This window comes from Macadamia integrifolia, chromosome 9 (assembly GCF_013358625.1).
Source record: "Macadamia integrifolia cultivar HAES 741 chromosome 9, SCU_Mint_v3, whole genome shotgun sequence".
In the NCBI taxonomy this organism is placed as follows: domain Eukaryota; kingdom Viridiplantae; phylum Streptophyta; class Magnoliopsida; order Proteales; family Proteaceae; genus Macadamia; species Macadamia integrifolia.
In genome coordinates, this window is record NC_056565.1 from 3626056 (window position 1) to 3645139 (window position 19084).

At 39.6% G+C, this 19084-nt stretch overlaps 1 protein-coding gene across 4 annotated transcripts in view; it reads left to right on the top strand.

Moving 5' to 3' along the window:
- LOC122089052 overlaps positions 1-19084 on the top strand; it is a 117691-nt gene that overhangs the window by 27285 nt on the left and 71322 nt on the right. For all 4 annotated transcript variants that reach the window (XM_042658470.1, XM_042658468.1, XM_042658471.1 and 1 more), the window contains exons 4-5: positions 3075-4086; positions 13384-13496. In XM_042658470.1, coding sequence (XP_042514404.1) covers positions 3075-4086; positions 13384-13496 — 1125 coding nt within the window. The remainder of the gene's footprint in view (positions 1-3074; positions 4087-13383; positions 13497-19084) is intronic.

Here is a 19084-nt window from a genome sequence, read left to right on the forward strand (position 1 = left end):
ATAGAGAGGGCGTTTCAACTGAGATTTTGGGAAAAAAAGAAGAGGCCAGTGGAGGTTCTGGTTCGGCTTCTCTGTTTGCAGCGGAGACTATTTTTATTTATTTTTTATTTTTTGGGTTACTCGACCCTAGCAGGGAGGGTTCCAACTTCTCTGTTTTGCAACAGAGAGTTTTTTTTTTTTGGCTTCTCTGCTGCTGTTGTTTGACAAGCAATGGAAGGAGGGAGACGGTAAGACAGAGATGAGTTAGGAAAGAAAGTGGAATAGGGAGGGAATGAAGGAAGGATCCTTCGGCTCTGAACAAATTTGATGGAGGGCCTTAGGGAAGAAAGGGAGGATCAGAGTAGCCGGGGGAAATGGGGAAACACACTCTCACAAAGCACAAATTGTAACCAATTCTCATTCAAAATTAATTCGCTCTAACTTGTTCATTGGTTACAGCCAATATACAGAAAAGTAAAGACGTGAAATTAGAAACTCAACTGAAATAGTATCTAGCCTAAACTAGGAAACAACCGTAAAAGTAAACTAATGCAAAAGGAAAGGAATCCTAACTCTTACATTCAAATCTGGAAGATAAAAGACATGGAATAAAAGACAAAATAAGTTACTAATTATTTCCAACCCTTGTTGAACCAAAACCCTTGGCTGGACCAATTCTTCTTAGCTCCTGGATTCCAAATCCGGTCATGCTGGTCCAACCAGGTAAGTGCAGTCGTATTTGCATAAGTGGCAGTGAACCCTCAAGAATTGATTAAGATGGAACCACGGAGGTAGTAGGAAAGTTTGAAGATCAAGCGAGGGCTTCTGATTTTTCATGCAAATACATTACGTCACTCATGGTGTAAGAGGCAGTCCAGAGTGCTCTTCAGGTAAGTTGTAATTTTATTATTAATTTTCTATTGGGAGGCAAAGATCTATGATTTCTATAGGGTGTTGGAGATAAGAGGTTGGAGTCAGTCAAATGCTCCTGGTAAGAGGCCTCTGGCTGGGCAATCAAGGGAGATTAGGAGATTATTGGAGCAGAGATCACTGATAAGAATGGACTGACAGGTTGAAAAGAAGAGGTGAGAAGGTATGAAGCTCTGATCTGAATTCCTGTAGGCACCGTTTGTTTGGGTGTCAAATTTTACACATGGGTAAAATTTTACATGTTGATAAATTTTCCAATGTTTGTTTTCAAAAGGTAAAATATGCATTGAAAATTTTAAGTAGCAACGTATCCTCTGTAATTGAGTCTCCTAGTATTGGTAATATATTCTTTCGATGAAATTACTCACAAAAATGAAATCATTTCTGGTAAGTTAACAAAGCCTACAATATTGCTTCAGAGCCAACAATAATTTAAAGAACAAAATAAAAAATGATTCAAACCCAAAGATAACCAAAACAGCACAGCCATTGCCTTACCCTCTGAGTCACAGTGACATGGGCACCGGCTTGCTTGACGGCAGCAGCACAACCCTTGCCGACATCTCCATAACCGCAGTCAATAGCAACCTTGCCGGCAATCATAACTTCAGTGGCCCCCATCAAGCCATCAGGGAGGGAGTGGCAGCATCCATGCAGAGAGGTTGTCGAACTCTCTCTAGGTAACAGAGTAGTTACATTTATGGTCGTGAAGAGAAATGTGCCATTAGCCTACATGTGGACCATCTTTATTTAATTCACTCTACTTGTATCTTTCTGTGACATTTATACAAACAGAAAAAGTGTGAGTCAATTGCAACACTGAGAGAAGAAGAACAAGGAGTGAGGAAGCTTTGTGGCATCTCTCAACGGGAGACAAGTTAATGATATGATGGGAATCCTCATTGGCACTCACTATTATTGTGTCTCTTTCCACCTTGAAAATGACTCCCTCAAGCCATCCAAAAAAGGTTGGAGATGAGAGGGAAACATGTTGGGGGCTTGTTATTCGGGAGGAGATTAAAAGAAGCTAAGCATAGGACCAGCGAACCTTGACACCCAGAGCATATAGGATTTCGATGAGAATTGAGAATGACAGTCTGAACAGCCTTGTGAAAAGAGACAGGGATTCAATCTCCTTTAAAGGGTTGCGAAGAGGCGAACTCAGATCTGCAAGACATCAAACCAGTGACCTCAGAGAGCTCGATCTCAAGGCTACCGAAATCAGCCTGAGACGCATCTTTAACTTAGTATTCCCCAACTGAAGAGCCTTCGCTGCGACAAGCAGAGCCATTGGGTCAAAACCAGAAAAAATAAAAAAAGATCTGTAGCTTCTGGTAAAGAACAGGGCAGAGAAGGGTGAACCGAAGGAGGAGTTCTTCGCACTATTATGGAGAAGATAATGGGAGAGAGGCCATAGGGAAGACGATGGGAGAGAGAGAGAACATGGGAAGGCGATGGGGAAGACAAAAGGAGAGAGAAGCCTACTCATTTTGTTTCTTTCGATTTTATTGAGAGCAAGATATTATTGGGAACGAAAATTATTGTTTTACTGGCGATTTTACGTCCATTTTAGGCGTAAAATTTATCAGGGTATTTTCTGTTAAATGGTATGGTTTTTGTTTCCAAATTAAAAAACAAATAATGGGAAAGTAAAATTTGTTTTACCGACTCTTTTACACCGAAACAAATGGAGCCGTAGGAATGTTTGGGTAGATTTGTGATTTTTTTAATTTGAGTTGATTTTGATCTCAGTTGGATTTGGGTGGGCATCTGATATGGACTTTTGACTGGGATTTTTTGTTTAAAGTTGTGCACAATTATGTTGGTTGTGGTGTTTTGGTCCCTTCCCCAATATTTCTATTGGAGGTTGTTCTGGTGGTTTAATTGGGATATTGTAATGTGTGAAATTTCTGAGTTAGAAGGTGCCAGCAGCACCAGGTGGTAACGGTCTGGGCTGGTTGTGGTGACTGGATATTGAGCTTCAATAAGAAAAGGAAAAAAAAGAAAAAATCTTTGAGTAGCCTTATCCTTGACTAAAGTATGTAGCTTAGGCTTTAATGATACAAATCATGTTGTTATGGTGACTGGATATTGAGCTTCATGAATGACGTAACTTGTGGTGTATCTCTGTCATATCGAGCTTTAATTTCTCGTCTGTTTCACAGGGCAAGGTTGATTTCAAGGACGGAGAAACATATGAGTGCCTCTTTATGGAGTATTGGAAGAAGGTTAATGAAAAAGCATGCTTAAAATTGGAGACACTCCATCTGGCTGACGTTCAATTGAAGAAGGGTAAGCAGTATTTAAGAGGGTCACATTTTGGTAGCGTCAAGAAAGGTGAAGAAGATGGGCTTGTATCAAGCTCTGATAGTGAGCATGTGGAAGGTAAAGTTGGTTACAGCGAATTCCAAAGCAGGGAGGAACCCAATGGGTGGCAATTTACAACAAAGATGAGGAAAAGAGGGGTCAAGTCACCGAAAAAGAAGTTAATTGGATGGGGATCAAGGTCACTCATAAAATTTCTTGCTTCCATTGGTATTGGTATGAGTAAACAGCTTTCTCAGCATGAAGTGAATTCAATCATCACAACATACATCAACAAAAACAACCTAATGCATCCTGTAAAAAAGGAGAAGGTTGTGTGTGATTCTAGGCTACATTCTTTTTTTGGAAGGAAATCCATTAACCGAAATAAAATTTTTAGCCTCCTACAACAGCACTTTCCTGAGAAGCAAGAACAGCCAGAGGAAGATAAATTCAGATGCAATTTGCAATACAAGGGGGAGGATGGCTCTAGTCCATGTAAAAGACAGTGGATGTCAAGCTCAGACAGAAGAACTCATAAGAAGAAAAATTTCCAAGAACAGCCAGAGGAACATAAGTCCAGTTGCATTTTGGAATACAACGGGGAGGATGGCTCAGGTCCATGTAAAAGACAGCGGATGTCAAGCTCAGACAGAACTCATAAGAAGAAAAATTTCTTGGAAGTTCCACAGAGCTCTTTTGCATCTATAACTCCAAGAAACATTAACTTGGTTTATTTGAAAAGGAGTTTGGTTGAGTACCTTTTGAAGACTCAGACATTTGAAGAGAAAGTTGTGGGTAGTTTTGTAAGGATCAAATGTGAGCACAATGACTGTATACAGAGAAATTCACATCGGCTTCTTCAAGTTACAGGTTGATGTCATAAATTTGTTCTGTGTTGATGAGCTCCACTTAGAATTACTTATTTATTTTCCATGAATTGTTGTCGTGGTCACCTTGGGACTTGAGCTTTACGTCTTTAGAATGACATAATTATGCATCATGCACACTGAAAATGGGGCTTTTTAACTCTTCTATCTTTATCTTGCTCCAATGGTATGTCAGACTGATTCTTATATATAATAGAAGTACCCTTCTGATCTGTCAGAATCTGACACTGTGAATCATAGTTTGCTGGCTTGGATTTTTGACTTGGCTCAGGTCCTCAGGAGTCGGGAGTTAAGTTGCCTTGCATGTTAAAAAGGTTTTTTATATACTTAAATTTTTTTTGCATATCAGGATGTACTGAGTGACATGGGTTCAGTGCACTGCATATGCAGTTTTATGATGTACTTAATTCAGTAAAAATAAATAATATATTTGGCAATATGACTACCAACAATTGCTTCTGGTGCAGTGGTGTACCATGTGACTATTGCCCGACTGAGATCCGAATCCCCCTCTGCCCTATTCGAATTTCTGACGCCTAAAGCTCAGATGTTTTTCCGCCTAAGGCGTCGCCTAGGCGACGCCTTGACAACTATGATCAGAAGGTACTTACAAGGCCCATATTAAGAAGGCCAATATTTTGGTCAAACAAGGGAAGTGGGACAGTGAGTGAGACTCCAATGCAATGTGGGCCGAGATGATGTCTTGTATTAAGAAGGTTGTTAAAGAGGTCCTAGGGGAATCAATAGGTACTTACCAGGCCCATAAGGAGACTTGGTGGTGGGATGAAGAGGTCTAGGCAGCCATTAGGTAAAAAAAAAAAAAAAAAAGGCCTTTTCAAGACTTGGCAAAGGACTAAAGAGGAAGAGGATAAAAGGTGATATTATACCTCCAGAAACCAAGCTAGAAAAATTGTGGGGAAAGCAAGGCAAAGAATTATAATGACCTTTACCTGAACACAAATGATGGGGAAAAAGCTTTCTATAATTTAGCTAAAATGAGAGATATAAAGAGCAGAGACTTTTAGAATGTAATATGTATCAAAGATGGGGATGGGGATGGTAGAGTGCTAGTAAAGGACGATGTCATTTTGAAGAGATGGGGTGGTTATTTTTGCAAGCTTTTAAATGGAGACAACTCGAGTAGGATTAATTCGGAAGAGTGCATGTTGGTGTACGATGTCTTATATTTCGTCACAATTTAATCTAGGGAGTACTGGTGCAGGTGCCTTGACAAGGATGGTGGTCCCGCTAGCTGGTTAGCGGGCGTTGCAAGGGGGCAAGAGGCTCCCCTGCATAGCGGGGGTGTAGGGGGGCACAACCCCCCTCTCGAATTTTTAATTTGAGTGCAGTTTTGTACTTTTTGGATTAGGGTTTTTTTGCTATATATTTCTTTGCTCTGTAATGCAAGCAATACTGAGAGGTGTGAGGACGAGCGCTGTAACCCTATTCTCCATTGATAGTGATGCAAGATCTCATCTCACCGAGGACGTAGGCAATCTTGTTGAACCTTGTAAATCTGTGTGCATTATTTGTTCCTGTTTTTTCATTATCTTCTGCATAGTTTTAGGGTTGCGTTTCTACAAATTGGTATCAGAGCTCTAGGTTTTCGTTTTCTAAGGTTTACTATCACGATGGCAGGGAAGGGATTGAATGTCAAGTATGTTATCGAGCGGTTCAATGGGAAGAACAATTTTACCCTTTGGTGTTAAAGGATGAAGTATCTTCTGATACAACAGGGTTTGACAAAAACGTTATTGTGGAAGTTGAAACCTACAAAAATTACTGATGAAGATTAGGAAGAGATGGAGGAAAAGGCGGTAAGTGCTATTTGATTGAATTTTTCTGATGATGCCCTACAATATGTTGTGGGTATCGAATCTGCACCGCATTTATGGGTGAAACTTGAAAGCATCTACATGACGAAGTCCTTAATGAACAAATTGTTTGTGAAGAAGCAATTGTATTTTCTATAGATGGAGGAAGGTACAGATCTATTAGAGCATCTTAACACGTTCAATTAGATCGTAAGTAAACTTGCAAATCTAGAGGTTAAGATTGAGGATGAAGACAAAGTGTTATTGTTGCTATCGTCGCTCCCAGAATCGTATGATCAATTGGTAACGATTCTCTTGTACGGGAAGGAGACCCTTGAGATGGATGAAGTCGTAGCTGCCCTTATGTCCAATGATACAAGGAAGAAAACCAACAGTATGAAATCTTAAGGAGAAGGTTTTTTCGGAGGTGACAAGGAGCAGAAAAGAGGGAGATCAAATCAGAAGGGATCTGGGAAGAGTTGATCAAAATCAAAAGGGGAAAAAACAAAGGTCTTATGTTATTATTGTAAGAAGGAAGGTCATCTGAAAAGAGAGTGCATAAAGAGGATGACGGACTTGAAGAAAGGTGTAGATAAGGCATCTGAGGAAGCTAGCGTGACTGATAGTTAAGATAGAGATGATGGAGATGTACTCTTTATATCATCAGGTAAGAATCAACCTTCTGATTCTAGGATTTTAGATTTTGAATGTTCATATTATATGTGTCCACATAAGGATTGATTTGATACATATCAACCATATAATGGTGGGTCTGTCCTAATGGGGAATGATGTGTGTAAGACCATTGGGATAGGCACTATCAAAGGTAAGATGTTTGATGAGATAGCAAGAACTTTAGCAAATGTGAGACATGTACCAGAATTAAGGAAACAGTTAGGGCCCGTTTGATAACGTTTCAAGAAACGCTTTTCTGCCTTTTCTGTGTCCAGAAACAGCAGAAACGGAACAAAAAACATTTGATAAAACTGTTTTGTTTCACTTGTTTTCAGAAATAAAAATTGAAATTTCTGCCTATTTATGGTTCAAGAATCAACCAAGGCGGAACTTGTTTCGCCGTTTTTGGAAACGACTTATGACCATTCTTTAGCTGGTTGCTATCGACTTCCAGAAACATGACTTATCAAACACCTTCAATTCCGTTTTCGTTTTTAAAAATGGAAATTTATGTTTCTGTCGTTTCTTGAAAAAGAAATGGCAGAAATGTTATCAAACGGGCCATTAGTATCTTTGGGGGAACTTGACTCAAATGGCTGCAAGTACATAGCAGAAGGTGGAGTTCTCAAAGTTGTTAAGCGTGTTATGATTATCATGAATGGACAACTAACAGGAAACCTGTACAGACTCATAGGGAGTATTGTTACAGGTGGAGCATCTGTGACTACAGATGCACAATTTGATACAGATGATACTTATCTATGGCATATGCGGCTAGGGCATATGGGAGAAAGGGGATTGATGGAGCTTCATAAAAGGAAACTATTGAAGGGAGTGAACTTGTAAACTGAACTTCTGCAAGTATTGTGTGTTTGGGAAACAGTGCAAGGTTAGTTTCAAAATTGCAAAACATAAGAGTAAAAGGGTGCTTGATTATGTACCCAACGATTTATGGGTCCTTCAACAACAAAATCTAAAGGTGGGGTAGAATACTTCATGTCCTTTGTTGATGATTACTCAAAGAAAGTTTGGATCTACTTCATGAAGCATAAAAGTGATGTGTTCACTAAATTTAAGGAATGAAAGGCTTAGGTAGAAAGGAAGATAGGAAAGAAAATTAAGTACTTGAGAACAGATAATGGAGGGGAGTATACGTACAAGCCATTTATAGAATTGTGCAAAGCTGAAGGGATTACAATCACTTCACGGTTCCAAAGACACTATAACAAAATGGTGTAGCTGAAAGGATGAACATGACACTTTTAGAAAGAGCTCAGAGTATGAGGCTGAATGTAGTGTTGAGCAAGAGATTTTAGGCAGAAGAAGTGAATACGTCATGTTTTCTGATCAACAGGTCTCCATCAAAGGCTAATGATTGTAAAATTCCGAAAAAGGTATGGGCAGGAAAACCTTTAGATTATTCGATTCTAAAAATATTTGGTTGTCTAGCTTATGCTTCTATTCTAAAAATATTTGGTTGTCTAGCCTATGCTCATGTGGAGAGTCAGCAACCTTCTAAGAGAGAATGTTTAAAAATATTTCCAAGTTAGACTTAAAGTCTAAACAATATATCTTTCTTGGTTTTGAGAAAGGCGTAAAGGGGTTCAAGTTGTGGGATCTAAGTTTACAGAAGATTGTGGTTAGCAGGGACGTGTTTGATGAGTCCTATATATGAAGTTAAATTGTAGTTCATAAGTAGTTGATGAAAATAGAGAAGGTTCTATTGTGCAGGTGGAGTTAGGTGAGTTAGAAACTATAAGAGAGAATGAGTCATTCAGAGACTTACCAGGACAACAGGAAATGGTAGAAGTTCCCTATACTGAGGTAAAGGGTAAAGGGAAGCGTACTCATAAAGCACTTGTGAGATACAGGTTTAAGGATATGGTTGCATATGCCCTCACTGTAGGTACAGGTGATCCTTCTTCCTACTATGATGCTTTGAGTGATGCACAACATGATAAATGGATGGCAGCTATGATAGAGGAAATGGAGTCTCTCAAAAGAACAAGACTTAGGAGATTGTAGAAAAACCTAAGGGAAGATAAATCATTGGGTGTAAATGAGTCTTTCGTAAGAAAGAGGCAGCATCTGAGAATGAGCGTGAAAGGTATAAGGCTAGACTTGTAGCCAAGGGCTATGCACAGAAGGAGGGGATAGGCTACAATTAAATATTTTCTCTAGTGGTGAAACACACTTTGATCCGGGTACTACTTGCTATGGTGGCCATGTATGATTTAGAGCTTGAACAGCTTGATATAAAGACTGCATTTCTTCATGGTGACTTGGAGGAACAGATTTATATGGAGCAGCCTGAAGGTTTCAAGGTGTAGGGAAAGGAAGATCATGTTTGTCTGCTTAAGAGGTCGCTTTATGGTATTAAGCAATCTACTAGGCAGTGGTACAAGCACTATGATTCCCACACGATGAAGATTGGCTACACAAGAAATGAGTATGATAGTTGTGTTTATTATAAAGTGTCAAGTGATAATTCTATTATTTTGTTGATGCTTTATGTTGTTGACATGCTCATTGTTGCAAAGAATAAGCATAATATAGACTCTTTGAGGTCTTTGTTGAGTGTTGAATTTGAGATGAAGGATCTTAGTGCTGGTAAGAAGATCCTTGACATGGAAATCCTTAGAGATAGAAACGCAAATAAACTTTAGGTAACTTAGAAGAGGTATATTGAAAAGTTGCTAGAGCGTTCCAACATGGAAAAGGCTAAGCCGATTAGCACTCTGTTAGCCAGCCACTTCAAGTTGTCTGAAAGGGAATGCCCTACAACATATGAGGAGGTGGAGCAGATGTTGCATGTCCCCTTTGCTAGCATAGTTGGGAGTCTTATGTATGCTATGGTTTGTAGTAGGCTAGATTTGTCTCATGCGGTCAATGTTGTTAGCAGATACATGAATAATCTAGGGAAGGAGGATTGGAATGCAATTAAGTGGATCTTCAGATATCTGAGTAAGACTAAGGATATAGGTGTTATGTTCAGAGGGTATGTATTTACATTGGCTGGTGGACCTATATAATGGAGGGCGATGCTTCAGTCACAGTTGCATTGTCCACTATAGAGGCAGATTACATGGCGGCAGTAGAGGCTGCTAGGGAAGGAGTTTGACTGGCTGGATTGGTTTGTGAGTTGGGGTTGGAGTAAGGAGGTACAATGTTACATTGTGACAGTTAGAGTGCCATACATCTTGCAAAGAATCAGGTGTTTCATGCAAGGACAAAAACATATTGATGTGAGATTTCACAAGATTAGGGAGCTCATGTCAGAAGGTAGTATTCAGTTGAGAAAAATTCATACAGATCTCAATCTTGTAGATATGTATACTAAGGTAGTTACTATAGAGAAGTTCGAGTCCTGTTTGGACTTGATTAATATTACTCATTTTTGAATATGAGGGACGCACCAAGTAGGTGTGGGTTTATACCTCTGATGAGGTACGAGGATGAAGACATCTACGGGTTATCTTTATAAGAGGCTCAATAGAATTCAAGCCAAGGTGGAGATTGTTGGTGTACGATGTCTTATATTCCGTCACAGTTTAATCCAGGGAGTATTGGTGCAGGCACCTCGATTGGCAGGACGGCGGTGCTGCTAGCTAGTTAGCGGGCCATGGGGGTTGCAAGGGGGCAGGAGGCCCCCCTGCATACCCCGCTCAAATTTTTAATTTGAGGACAGTTTTGTACTTTTCGGATTAGGGTTTTTTCGCTATATATTTGTAGCGAGGGTTTCTTTCTCTGTAATGCAAGCAATACTGAGAGGTGCGAGGGCAAGCACTGTAACCCTATTCTCCATTGATAGTGAAGCAGGATCTCATCTCACCGAGGACATAGACAATCTTGCCGAACTTTGTAAATCTGTGTGTATTGTTTGTTCTTGTTTTTCCATTATCTTCTGCACCGTTTTAGGGTTGCGTTTCTATAGTGCATTGATCACCAAGACACCACACGACATAGATATATATGAAAGATTGAAGTGGCTGAGGCTAAAGAAGCCCTAAGAAAGATGAAAACAGGTAACACTTAGGCCCAAACGAAGTCTCAATTGAGGTATGGAAGTGCTTAGGAAGCTGTGGAGTATCTTGGTTAACCAACCCTTTTAACAAGATTTTGAGTGCAAAGTAAATGCTAGACGAGTAAAGGAGGAGCATTGTAGTCTTGAAATACAAAAATAAAGGGGACATTCAAGATTGCAACAACTATTTAGACTATGAAGCTTTGGGAGAAGGCTATTGAAGCCCACTGGTGAAGCGAATCTACTATCTCAGATAATCAACTTAGTTTAATGCCGGGGAGATTTACAACAAAAGCTGTTTACCTTCTTAGGAGACTCATGGAAACCTTTAAGCAGATAATAAGGACCTCCATATGGTCTTTATTGACCTAGAAAAGGCCTATGACATAGTCCTTAGAGAGTTAATCTGGCATGCCCTAGAGAAGAGAGGGGTGTCAAGTAAATATGTGGATATAATTAAAGATATGTATGCTGACGTGGTGACTAGTGTGGGAACCAAGGGCAAGCAAGGGAGAGAATTCCCTATCACAATTACGCTACACCACCCTTATCTGTTTGTGCTTGTGAGGGATGAGTTGATCGGGAACATGCAAAGTGGGATTCCATTATGCTCTTTGTTGACAATATTGTTTTATGAGACAAACACATGGCCCAACGCTAAACTGAAGCGATGGAGATCAACCTTGTAATTAAGAGGCTTTAAGATAAGTAGAACAAAGATGGAATATGTGGTATGTAACTTTTGTCACACTACAATGGATAACGATGTGGTAACTATTGAGGAGAAAGAGATACCCCAAAGTGACTTTTTTAGATATTTGGGATCAATCATTAATAAAGAAGGAAATATTGATGGTGATGTGTCACAAAGAATTAAAGTGGGGTGGACGAAGTGGAGAGGTGCAGTAGGAGTCCTTTGCGACCCTCGTGTCCTTGTAGAGCTCAAAGGAAAATTTTGTAGGAGAGTCTTATACCCAGGTATGATGTACAAGCCCGAATGTTGGGCAGTTAAGAAGCGACGTGTAGATAAGCTATGTGTAGCTGAGATGAGGAGGTTTAGAAGGATTTGTGAGAAAACAAGGAAAGATAAAGTAAGGAATAAATGTATTAGAGCGGATTTGGGAGTTGCCCCAATCTATTCTGGAAAGTCGTTTGAGGTGGTATGGCTATGCCCAATTGAGGCCTGCGGATGCTCCAGTAAGGAGGAGCAATCTGATCTAGATAGAGGGATCTAAAAGAGCTAGGAGCAAGCCAAAAATGACCATAGGGGAGGTTGTATATGCTCATATTAAGGCTTGTTTCAAGTATGGCCTAGAATATAGCATATTGGGGGGGGGGTTGGATCCATGTAATGGACCTATCGAGCTGTGTTCTACTTCGTTACTGATTTTGTTTTTTGCTTCTTTTTTCCTTTACCTTTTCTCTTTTTTGTCCTTACTAGGATCCATGTAGCTGACGCCATTAATTTGGGATAAGGCTTTGTTGTTGTTGACTTGCTTATAGCATTTTCCTAGGAGTTCATCAAACCCTATACTGAGTCTCCCCTACTTGCCTCAAGGGGCACTCAGCCACTTGAGGGGAAGTGTTGGAATACTGTTGACTCCTAAAGTTTGGGAGTGAGTTGACTTGTCTGATTCACCAAGTCAACTTTCTAGTCATAGAGCTATGCTATTATTGGTATGTGTAGCAGTACCAAAACAGTAAACAATCCAAAGATAGATGGGAGAGAGAACAGAAAAAAGTAGGAGGAAGAAGAAAATGAAGAAGAGAATGTGAGTGGCAAAACAGAACTCTCGGTAGAATGGAATCAGACTTCTACTGTGACACCTCAAATTCCCCACCAACAGACAAGGGAAAAAAGAGTAAAGACTAAAGGTTACTAATCTTGACACTCCCACTCAAGCTGGAGCATATACGTCACTCATGCCTTGCTTGAAACAACCATCACGAAAAGCTGGATAAAACAATGCTTTAGTGAACATATCACCAAGTTGATTCCATCACTTTTGGTCCTACATTCTCATAACAAGAAATAGCATCTACAGCAGTTTCTGGGTGCCATTTTTTCTGATTGGATATATATATATATATATATATAGAAGTATGATTAAACTTACATGTGTTCTTAACATCCTATAAGTCTATATCGCTTTCAATGTCTTCCATATGAATAAGAACAATGCCACCCCCTGAACTTTGGTCTTTAATCAACGCCCTCCCCTGTACTTTTCGAAATGACAAAAACACCCACTATAAATTTTAAAAATGAAAAATCCATCCCTGCCGTTAGCCATCCCTGTTAAGTGATGAAAGAACTGTTAGTTATTTTATTAAATGCCCAAAGCACCCCCACTTAATCTTTAGGGTTTCAGATGGCATACTGCTCGAGCCCCTCTTCTCCTCTGTTTTGTGAACCAACCATTTGTTCAGGGTTTAGAAGAAAGGGCAAGGGTAAGTTGGTAATGTCACATTAAGTGGGGGTGTTTTGGGTATTTGACAAAATAACTAGTGGTTCTTTCATCACTTAACAGGGATGGCTAACGGCTGGGATGGATTTATCATTTTTTAAATTTATAGGGGGTGTCTTTGTCATTTCGAAAAATACAGGGGAGGGTGTTGATTAAAGACCAAAGTTCAGGGGTGATGTTGTAATTTTCTCTATGAATAACAATGTTTCAAACCAAGATGCTTCTCATACAATCCAGATCATACACATGTTATTTCTGACTAATACATTTTGACATATTCTTATATGTTTTCTGATTAGGCATAAAGAAGGCATTGGGAACAGGTGACATCTGTGCAGGGATTATTCTTCAAGTTTCTGATATGAAGAAAGAAATTTATGTCCAAATGCTGTCTGATGATAATTTCACTGAGGTAAGCTTGTATATGTCAGTATTTTGTTTCTGAATTACCACAGAAAATGTCTTATTTTAATACTGATTGTAGGGGCTCTGCCTGCCTAGTTTGAGCTTGAGATGAATATGGGGTTCATTGTTTCCTGATCTCACTAGCTCAAATGTGGAAAGGGAGTTAATGTAGTCATGTAGCTGAGAGACCATTCAAGAATAGTCCGTAATCATGGTTCACTCTTATTTGTCACTAATAGTTGCGAGTAATAGATTTATCTGTATCACACTTCTTCTTGCAGATTTGGATGTATGCTTCTGTTTTTATTTTGCCCCAAATATCTGTCGCGGGGTTTCATTAGTAGGGGTTATACAGTTGGCAAAGGAAGTTAATCTTTGTTGAAGTCGAACTACTGTCTTGGATTTCTTCTTTCTGTGTGTTGCTGTAAGCTATGCTTGAGTAAGCCATTCTGCAGCTGGGGAACTGGTTTCCCCTTCAAATTGATGACTACATTATGAGCACAAGTTCTTTATTTTGAGTCCCTAGTACTTGGAGTTGGTTGACACATTATTGTCTACTAACAAATGTGCACCTGCAAATGACCAGTTGTCATGTGTTTTTTTTTTTTTTTTTTGGTTGGGGGGGGCAGCGGAGAGGAGAGAGAAATGATAATAAATTGTGATCATTGATTGTTATAATTAGCTGTTGCCCTGGATGTTTATTTCTGTTTAAGTATTTGCCTTCTTTGAATTTTAGTGGAGTTCTATATAGGTTTCAGTTTTAGTTCTATAATTATTTTTTGAGGAAATATCACTCCTCTCCCCTGTATTTAGTCTTTATATCATGTTCCCCCATCCCTCTAATCTGAAAGATTACTATTAACCGTTCCATTAGTTGCTAATAGTGTTAAAGAGGCAATTAAAAAGACAATATTACCCTTTAGTCATCTTCAACATAAAAAATCCCCAAATTGATCTCAGCCATATGATTCAGTGCTTCAAAAAAATCCAATCTCAACCTTAAGATCTCAATCGCATTGGACAACCCTGGCCTAGGGTTTTAAACCTCAAAAATCTCCTCAGAGTTGGTGTTGACAATAGCAACAGAGACACCCTTGCCGATATACCTCTCGGCACAATCCTTACTGGGGAAGAGAAGAGACCAATTAGAGTTCCACTTGTCAATCGTACACCTTGATTTCATCAACGAAGAATCAGGTACCGGTCCCAACCGTATGAGCAGGAAATCGTCCCGAGATCTACTTCGGCTCCGTCGTGCGAGGGCCTCATTCGCCTTGTCCTCCACCGACGATTGCAGTATCCATTTTTCAGACCCAATCCGGAAAACATCTGTCTTGTAGCTAGGGTGGCGAATAACAGGGTGAAGCTCAAATATGCCATGTGCAAACTAACATTGGTCTTCGTTAGGACACGTACGAGTCTCTTGCATCTTGTTGCACAACTCTATCTTGAACGTTCCTCGATTGAACACCTCCAACTTCACAACATCCTCTTCTTTCTTTCTACAAGTCACCGGCACATGTTGTGCCCTACATATACATGGATACAACCAACCTCATTAAAAGAAAAGACAAGGACAAAACTGCGCAATAATACTAGTAGGGAAGAGGTAAGGGAGTTTCTTCTACCGTTCCATTCGTGACTGGACTAGCAACTCGAAGTGGGCTGGTGCCACTTGAAGTTCTATTGCTTCCATTGGTTTGATCATTTTCAAGTACCCGCTGGAACGAACCAAAATGCTTTTCGGTGAAGAAACCCACTCCAAGCTCCTTCTCTTGAATGTATAATTTCCTATTATACTTGTTGGAGTTGCATATAGAGGATCAGCTGAAAGGCGACTAGCGAGTACGTTATCTCCAAGACACATATGATGGAAATAGTTAATGATCAATGGAGAAGGAAAATTAGACGGAATGAAACGGCTCCGAAAGAAAACTTGAGTTAAGAGGCTCAATTGATTGGGAATGTAAATGGGAGCGATGCAATTGATGGTGGAATGGACTTGGACTGGTCGGAGGTGCGTCTCCGAGGAGTTGCAGGTGACCCTCGTCCCTCATTTAGTTCTATTGTCTTGAAGGAGGGCAATCCTAGAATCTCACGTCATATAAGGGTAGTTTGTGGATTATAAAGAATAAGGAGATAATGCAGGGCCGGGAGGGCCCACCTAAAAGCTTAGACCCAAAGTCTAGAAACAGTGGCAATTTGGTAATTAAGTGGCCTATCCAAAGGGGAAATATTCAAAGTACCAACAGGTAATGACACTTTTGTAAATACCCAGAAATTCCTAAGTGGGAATTTATTGGCTAGGGACAAATTAGGAACAACATTCAACTTGATGGCAGGGTGTAAATAGGAGGTTAAAGTAGGGGGCAACAATAAGGGAGTAGGACAAAAGAGGGACTATTAACACAAAGGACAAAAACCTAGAAGACTTTTGAATCCTCACTTTGAGAAGAAGAGTGTAACGCATAAAGGGGAGGAGGTATTCTTGGAATGAAAGATAAACTCAATGGCAAGTTGTAATAAAGTGGGGAGTGGAAGGGCCATTAATATGGGATGAGGGGCCATTAATATGGGATATTAGAATAAAGTTAAAAACCAATCACCACTTTATGAGGTCTTCAACCTCTGGACAGAAACAAGGGCAGCAGAACGAGCAGGAGAGAAGAAATCTTCTCCATTAGGCCTGAAATCTCAGGTGAAGGGGCTCAAGGGAAAGCTCGACTAAACTCACAAGATGGGTGCTCAGATCTGAAGGCTGGGAGGATATGAGAAGAACCTGAAAAGGGAACCTGGCGGTGGGTGCAGTTACAGCCCAGTTGCAGCTTTGATTAGTGTTGCCCCTATGTTGGTTTTCTTCAACCTAAATCAGAGGTTGAACAGAAGCTTGTTGGAAGAGTTTCAGCAGCCTTACGTGGGTGGACTTTGTAGAAAACGAAACAGAACAGTAAAGAAAAGATAACAGATTATTAGTGGGGAGGGGATAAGCTGTAACGGATTTCCAAAACAGAGATTGTTGGAAGCGAACCAGAAAAGAAGAAATAAAGAAGAAAGAAGAAAGACAGCAGAAGAGGGGATATAGGGGGATCTAGAAAAGAAGAAGAGGAAGGGGGGTGGGGGGAGAAGACAGCCACGCAGGGGGGGGGGTTTCACAATCACTTCGTTCTTCATTAATCAACTCGTTAATTCCTTGGTTACATGACTTACTTCTATTAAATCAAAATAAAATCTCAAATAGAAAATCTTAATTACTTCCTAAACTAAAGTCTAGTAAAATAGAAACACAATAAAAATAAATTGAAAATTTCTACTTACCTAATAGTTACCCCAAAATAACCTAAAATAAAAGATAACAAATATCCTCAAAATAAAATAAAATCCTAGAATATTCTATTAACCCTGAACCCAAATCAGTAACTTGGAACCCAAATTGGATTTGGGTCTTGGTCCGGGTTCTGGAGTGGGTTTGGGTCGATCCATCGGAGCGCTGCTGCGTCAGGTAAGGTTGATGTCATCACTTGAGTAATGACATCTGATAGAATCTTTCAGATTAGGAGGGGAGTGATATTTTTTAAACTAACTAGGGGAACATGATATTACAACTAAGTACATGGGAGGGAGTGATATTTCCTCTTTATTTTTTGTTGAGTTTTTTGAATTGTCTGCATTTGTAGAACACATGCATCAATACTACATTTGATTGTTTAGCAAGGTCAACTGTGAAGTATCAGTATTCGACAGTTTATCCGAAAGCTGGTTTTAAAAGAAATCTTGGAGATTTATAGGAGAGACGTTAAGAGATGCTAGATACGCTTTGGTATGCATGGATATGCTTATAATACATGCAGAACTAGTTTTTAAGCATTTTGCATCACAAATAAGCAATAAGTAATGATATTCTCTTTATTGGCGAGTGCCATACCAAACCTACTTGAGTAATAGAACCATAAGTAAGAAGATACGTAAAGGAAGCATCTTTTTGCATATTAGGATACTGACTTAAAGCCCCTAAAGTTCGAAATCATGCAAGCAATATGTCAGTTTAAACTTACAACATTAAACTAAGCCTTATCCCAACTTAATGAGGTTGGCTACATGGATCCATGTCGGTATCAACTTACTACCATGTATTAAGTAACACAAATTAAATATATACACATTGACCACACTGCTATTGTAATAGTAACATATTAAACAATCTGAATGTAATTTATGTTGATTTTGGGAATTGTGAATTGTGTCAATTGACACCAGCCCTCCTTTATTTATAGTAGTAGGGTTATAAGTACAAAGACTAGTATGACCCTATGGACAAATCTACCCTAATACCCACAATACAACACTCCCTCTCAAGTTAGTGCATGGATATCACATATGCCCAACTTATACAAAATAGAATGAAAAACTTTACTAATAAGTCCCTTTCTAGGAACATCTACGAGCTGTTCTCCACTTCTCACAAAAGGAAAGATAAGGCCTTGATCTAGTTTCTCCTTAATAAAATGTCTCTCAATCTCCACATGCTTTGTGTAATCACACTGAGCTGGATTGTGTGCAATTTTAATGGCTGACTTGTTATCACAATACAACATCATAGGCAATTGAACATGCATACCCAAATCTTAAAGTTCCTGAAGCCAAAGTAGCTCACAAATACCGTGTGCCATGGCTCGAAATTATGCTTCTGCACCAGATCTGGCCACCAACGTTTGCTTGTTGCTATGCTACGCGACAAGGTTCCCACCAATAAAGGTACAATACGTAGAAGTGGAATGTCATTTATCTGGAGAACTGGACCAATTGGCATCAATTAAGCCTCTATACACATATGATCAAAAAGGGAGAACAAGATGCCGTTTCCTGGAGTTGATTTCAAGCAATGATGAATGTGAAACACATCTTCCATATGAGAAGAGTAGAGATAATGCATGTACTGACTCACTAAACTAATATTTAGATGAGTCATTCAACTAGTCTCTGATATGGACCCTTACCAATATGTTCACCTTTGTTGCCTCTCAAATGGGTATTAGCCTCAATGGGAGTATCAAATGGCTTGCATCCCAACATTCCAGTCTCAAAGAGAAGATCTAGGGTGTACTTTCATTGGGAGAGAAATACACCTTTTGTAGACTATGCCAATATGCCACCTCAATACCAAGGAAGTTCCTCAGCTAACCTAGGCTCTCAATTTAAACTCCTTTACCTAGGTAAGTGTTCAAATTAGATTTTTCAGTTAGATCACTAGTGACAGCTATCACATCAAATGATCAAAATAAGAATAGTAACCTGGTCACTAACTCTTTTAATGAATAGGGTGTGATCAGCATTACTTTGTCTGAACACTACTGCAATCATGGCCTTGTGAAAGCATCCAAATCATGCCTTAGGAGATTGCTTCAGCCCATATAGTGTCTGCTTTAGTTTGCAAACTTTTTCTTGAGTTTCCTTGCAAAAATAACCTGGAAGGATATCTATAAGTGCCATAGTTGTCATGGCGCCAAGGCGAACCAAGGCGCTGGAGGGTTTTCTAAGCGCTTAGGCGAAAAGGCGCCCGCCTTAAGGCGAATAAGGTGACCAAGTGTTATTTTTTAT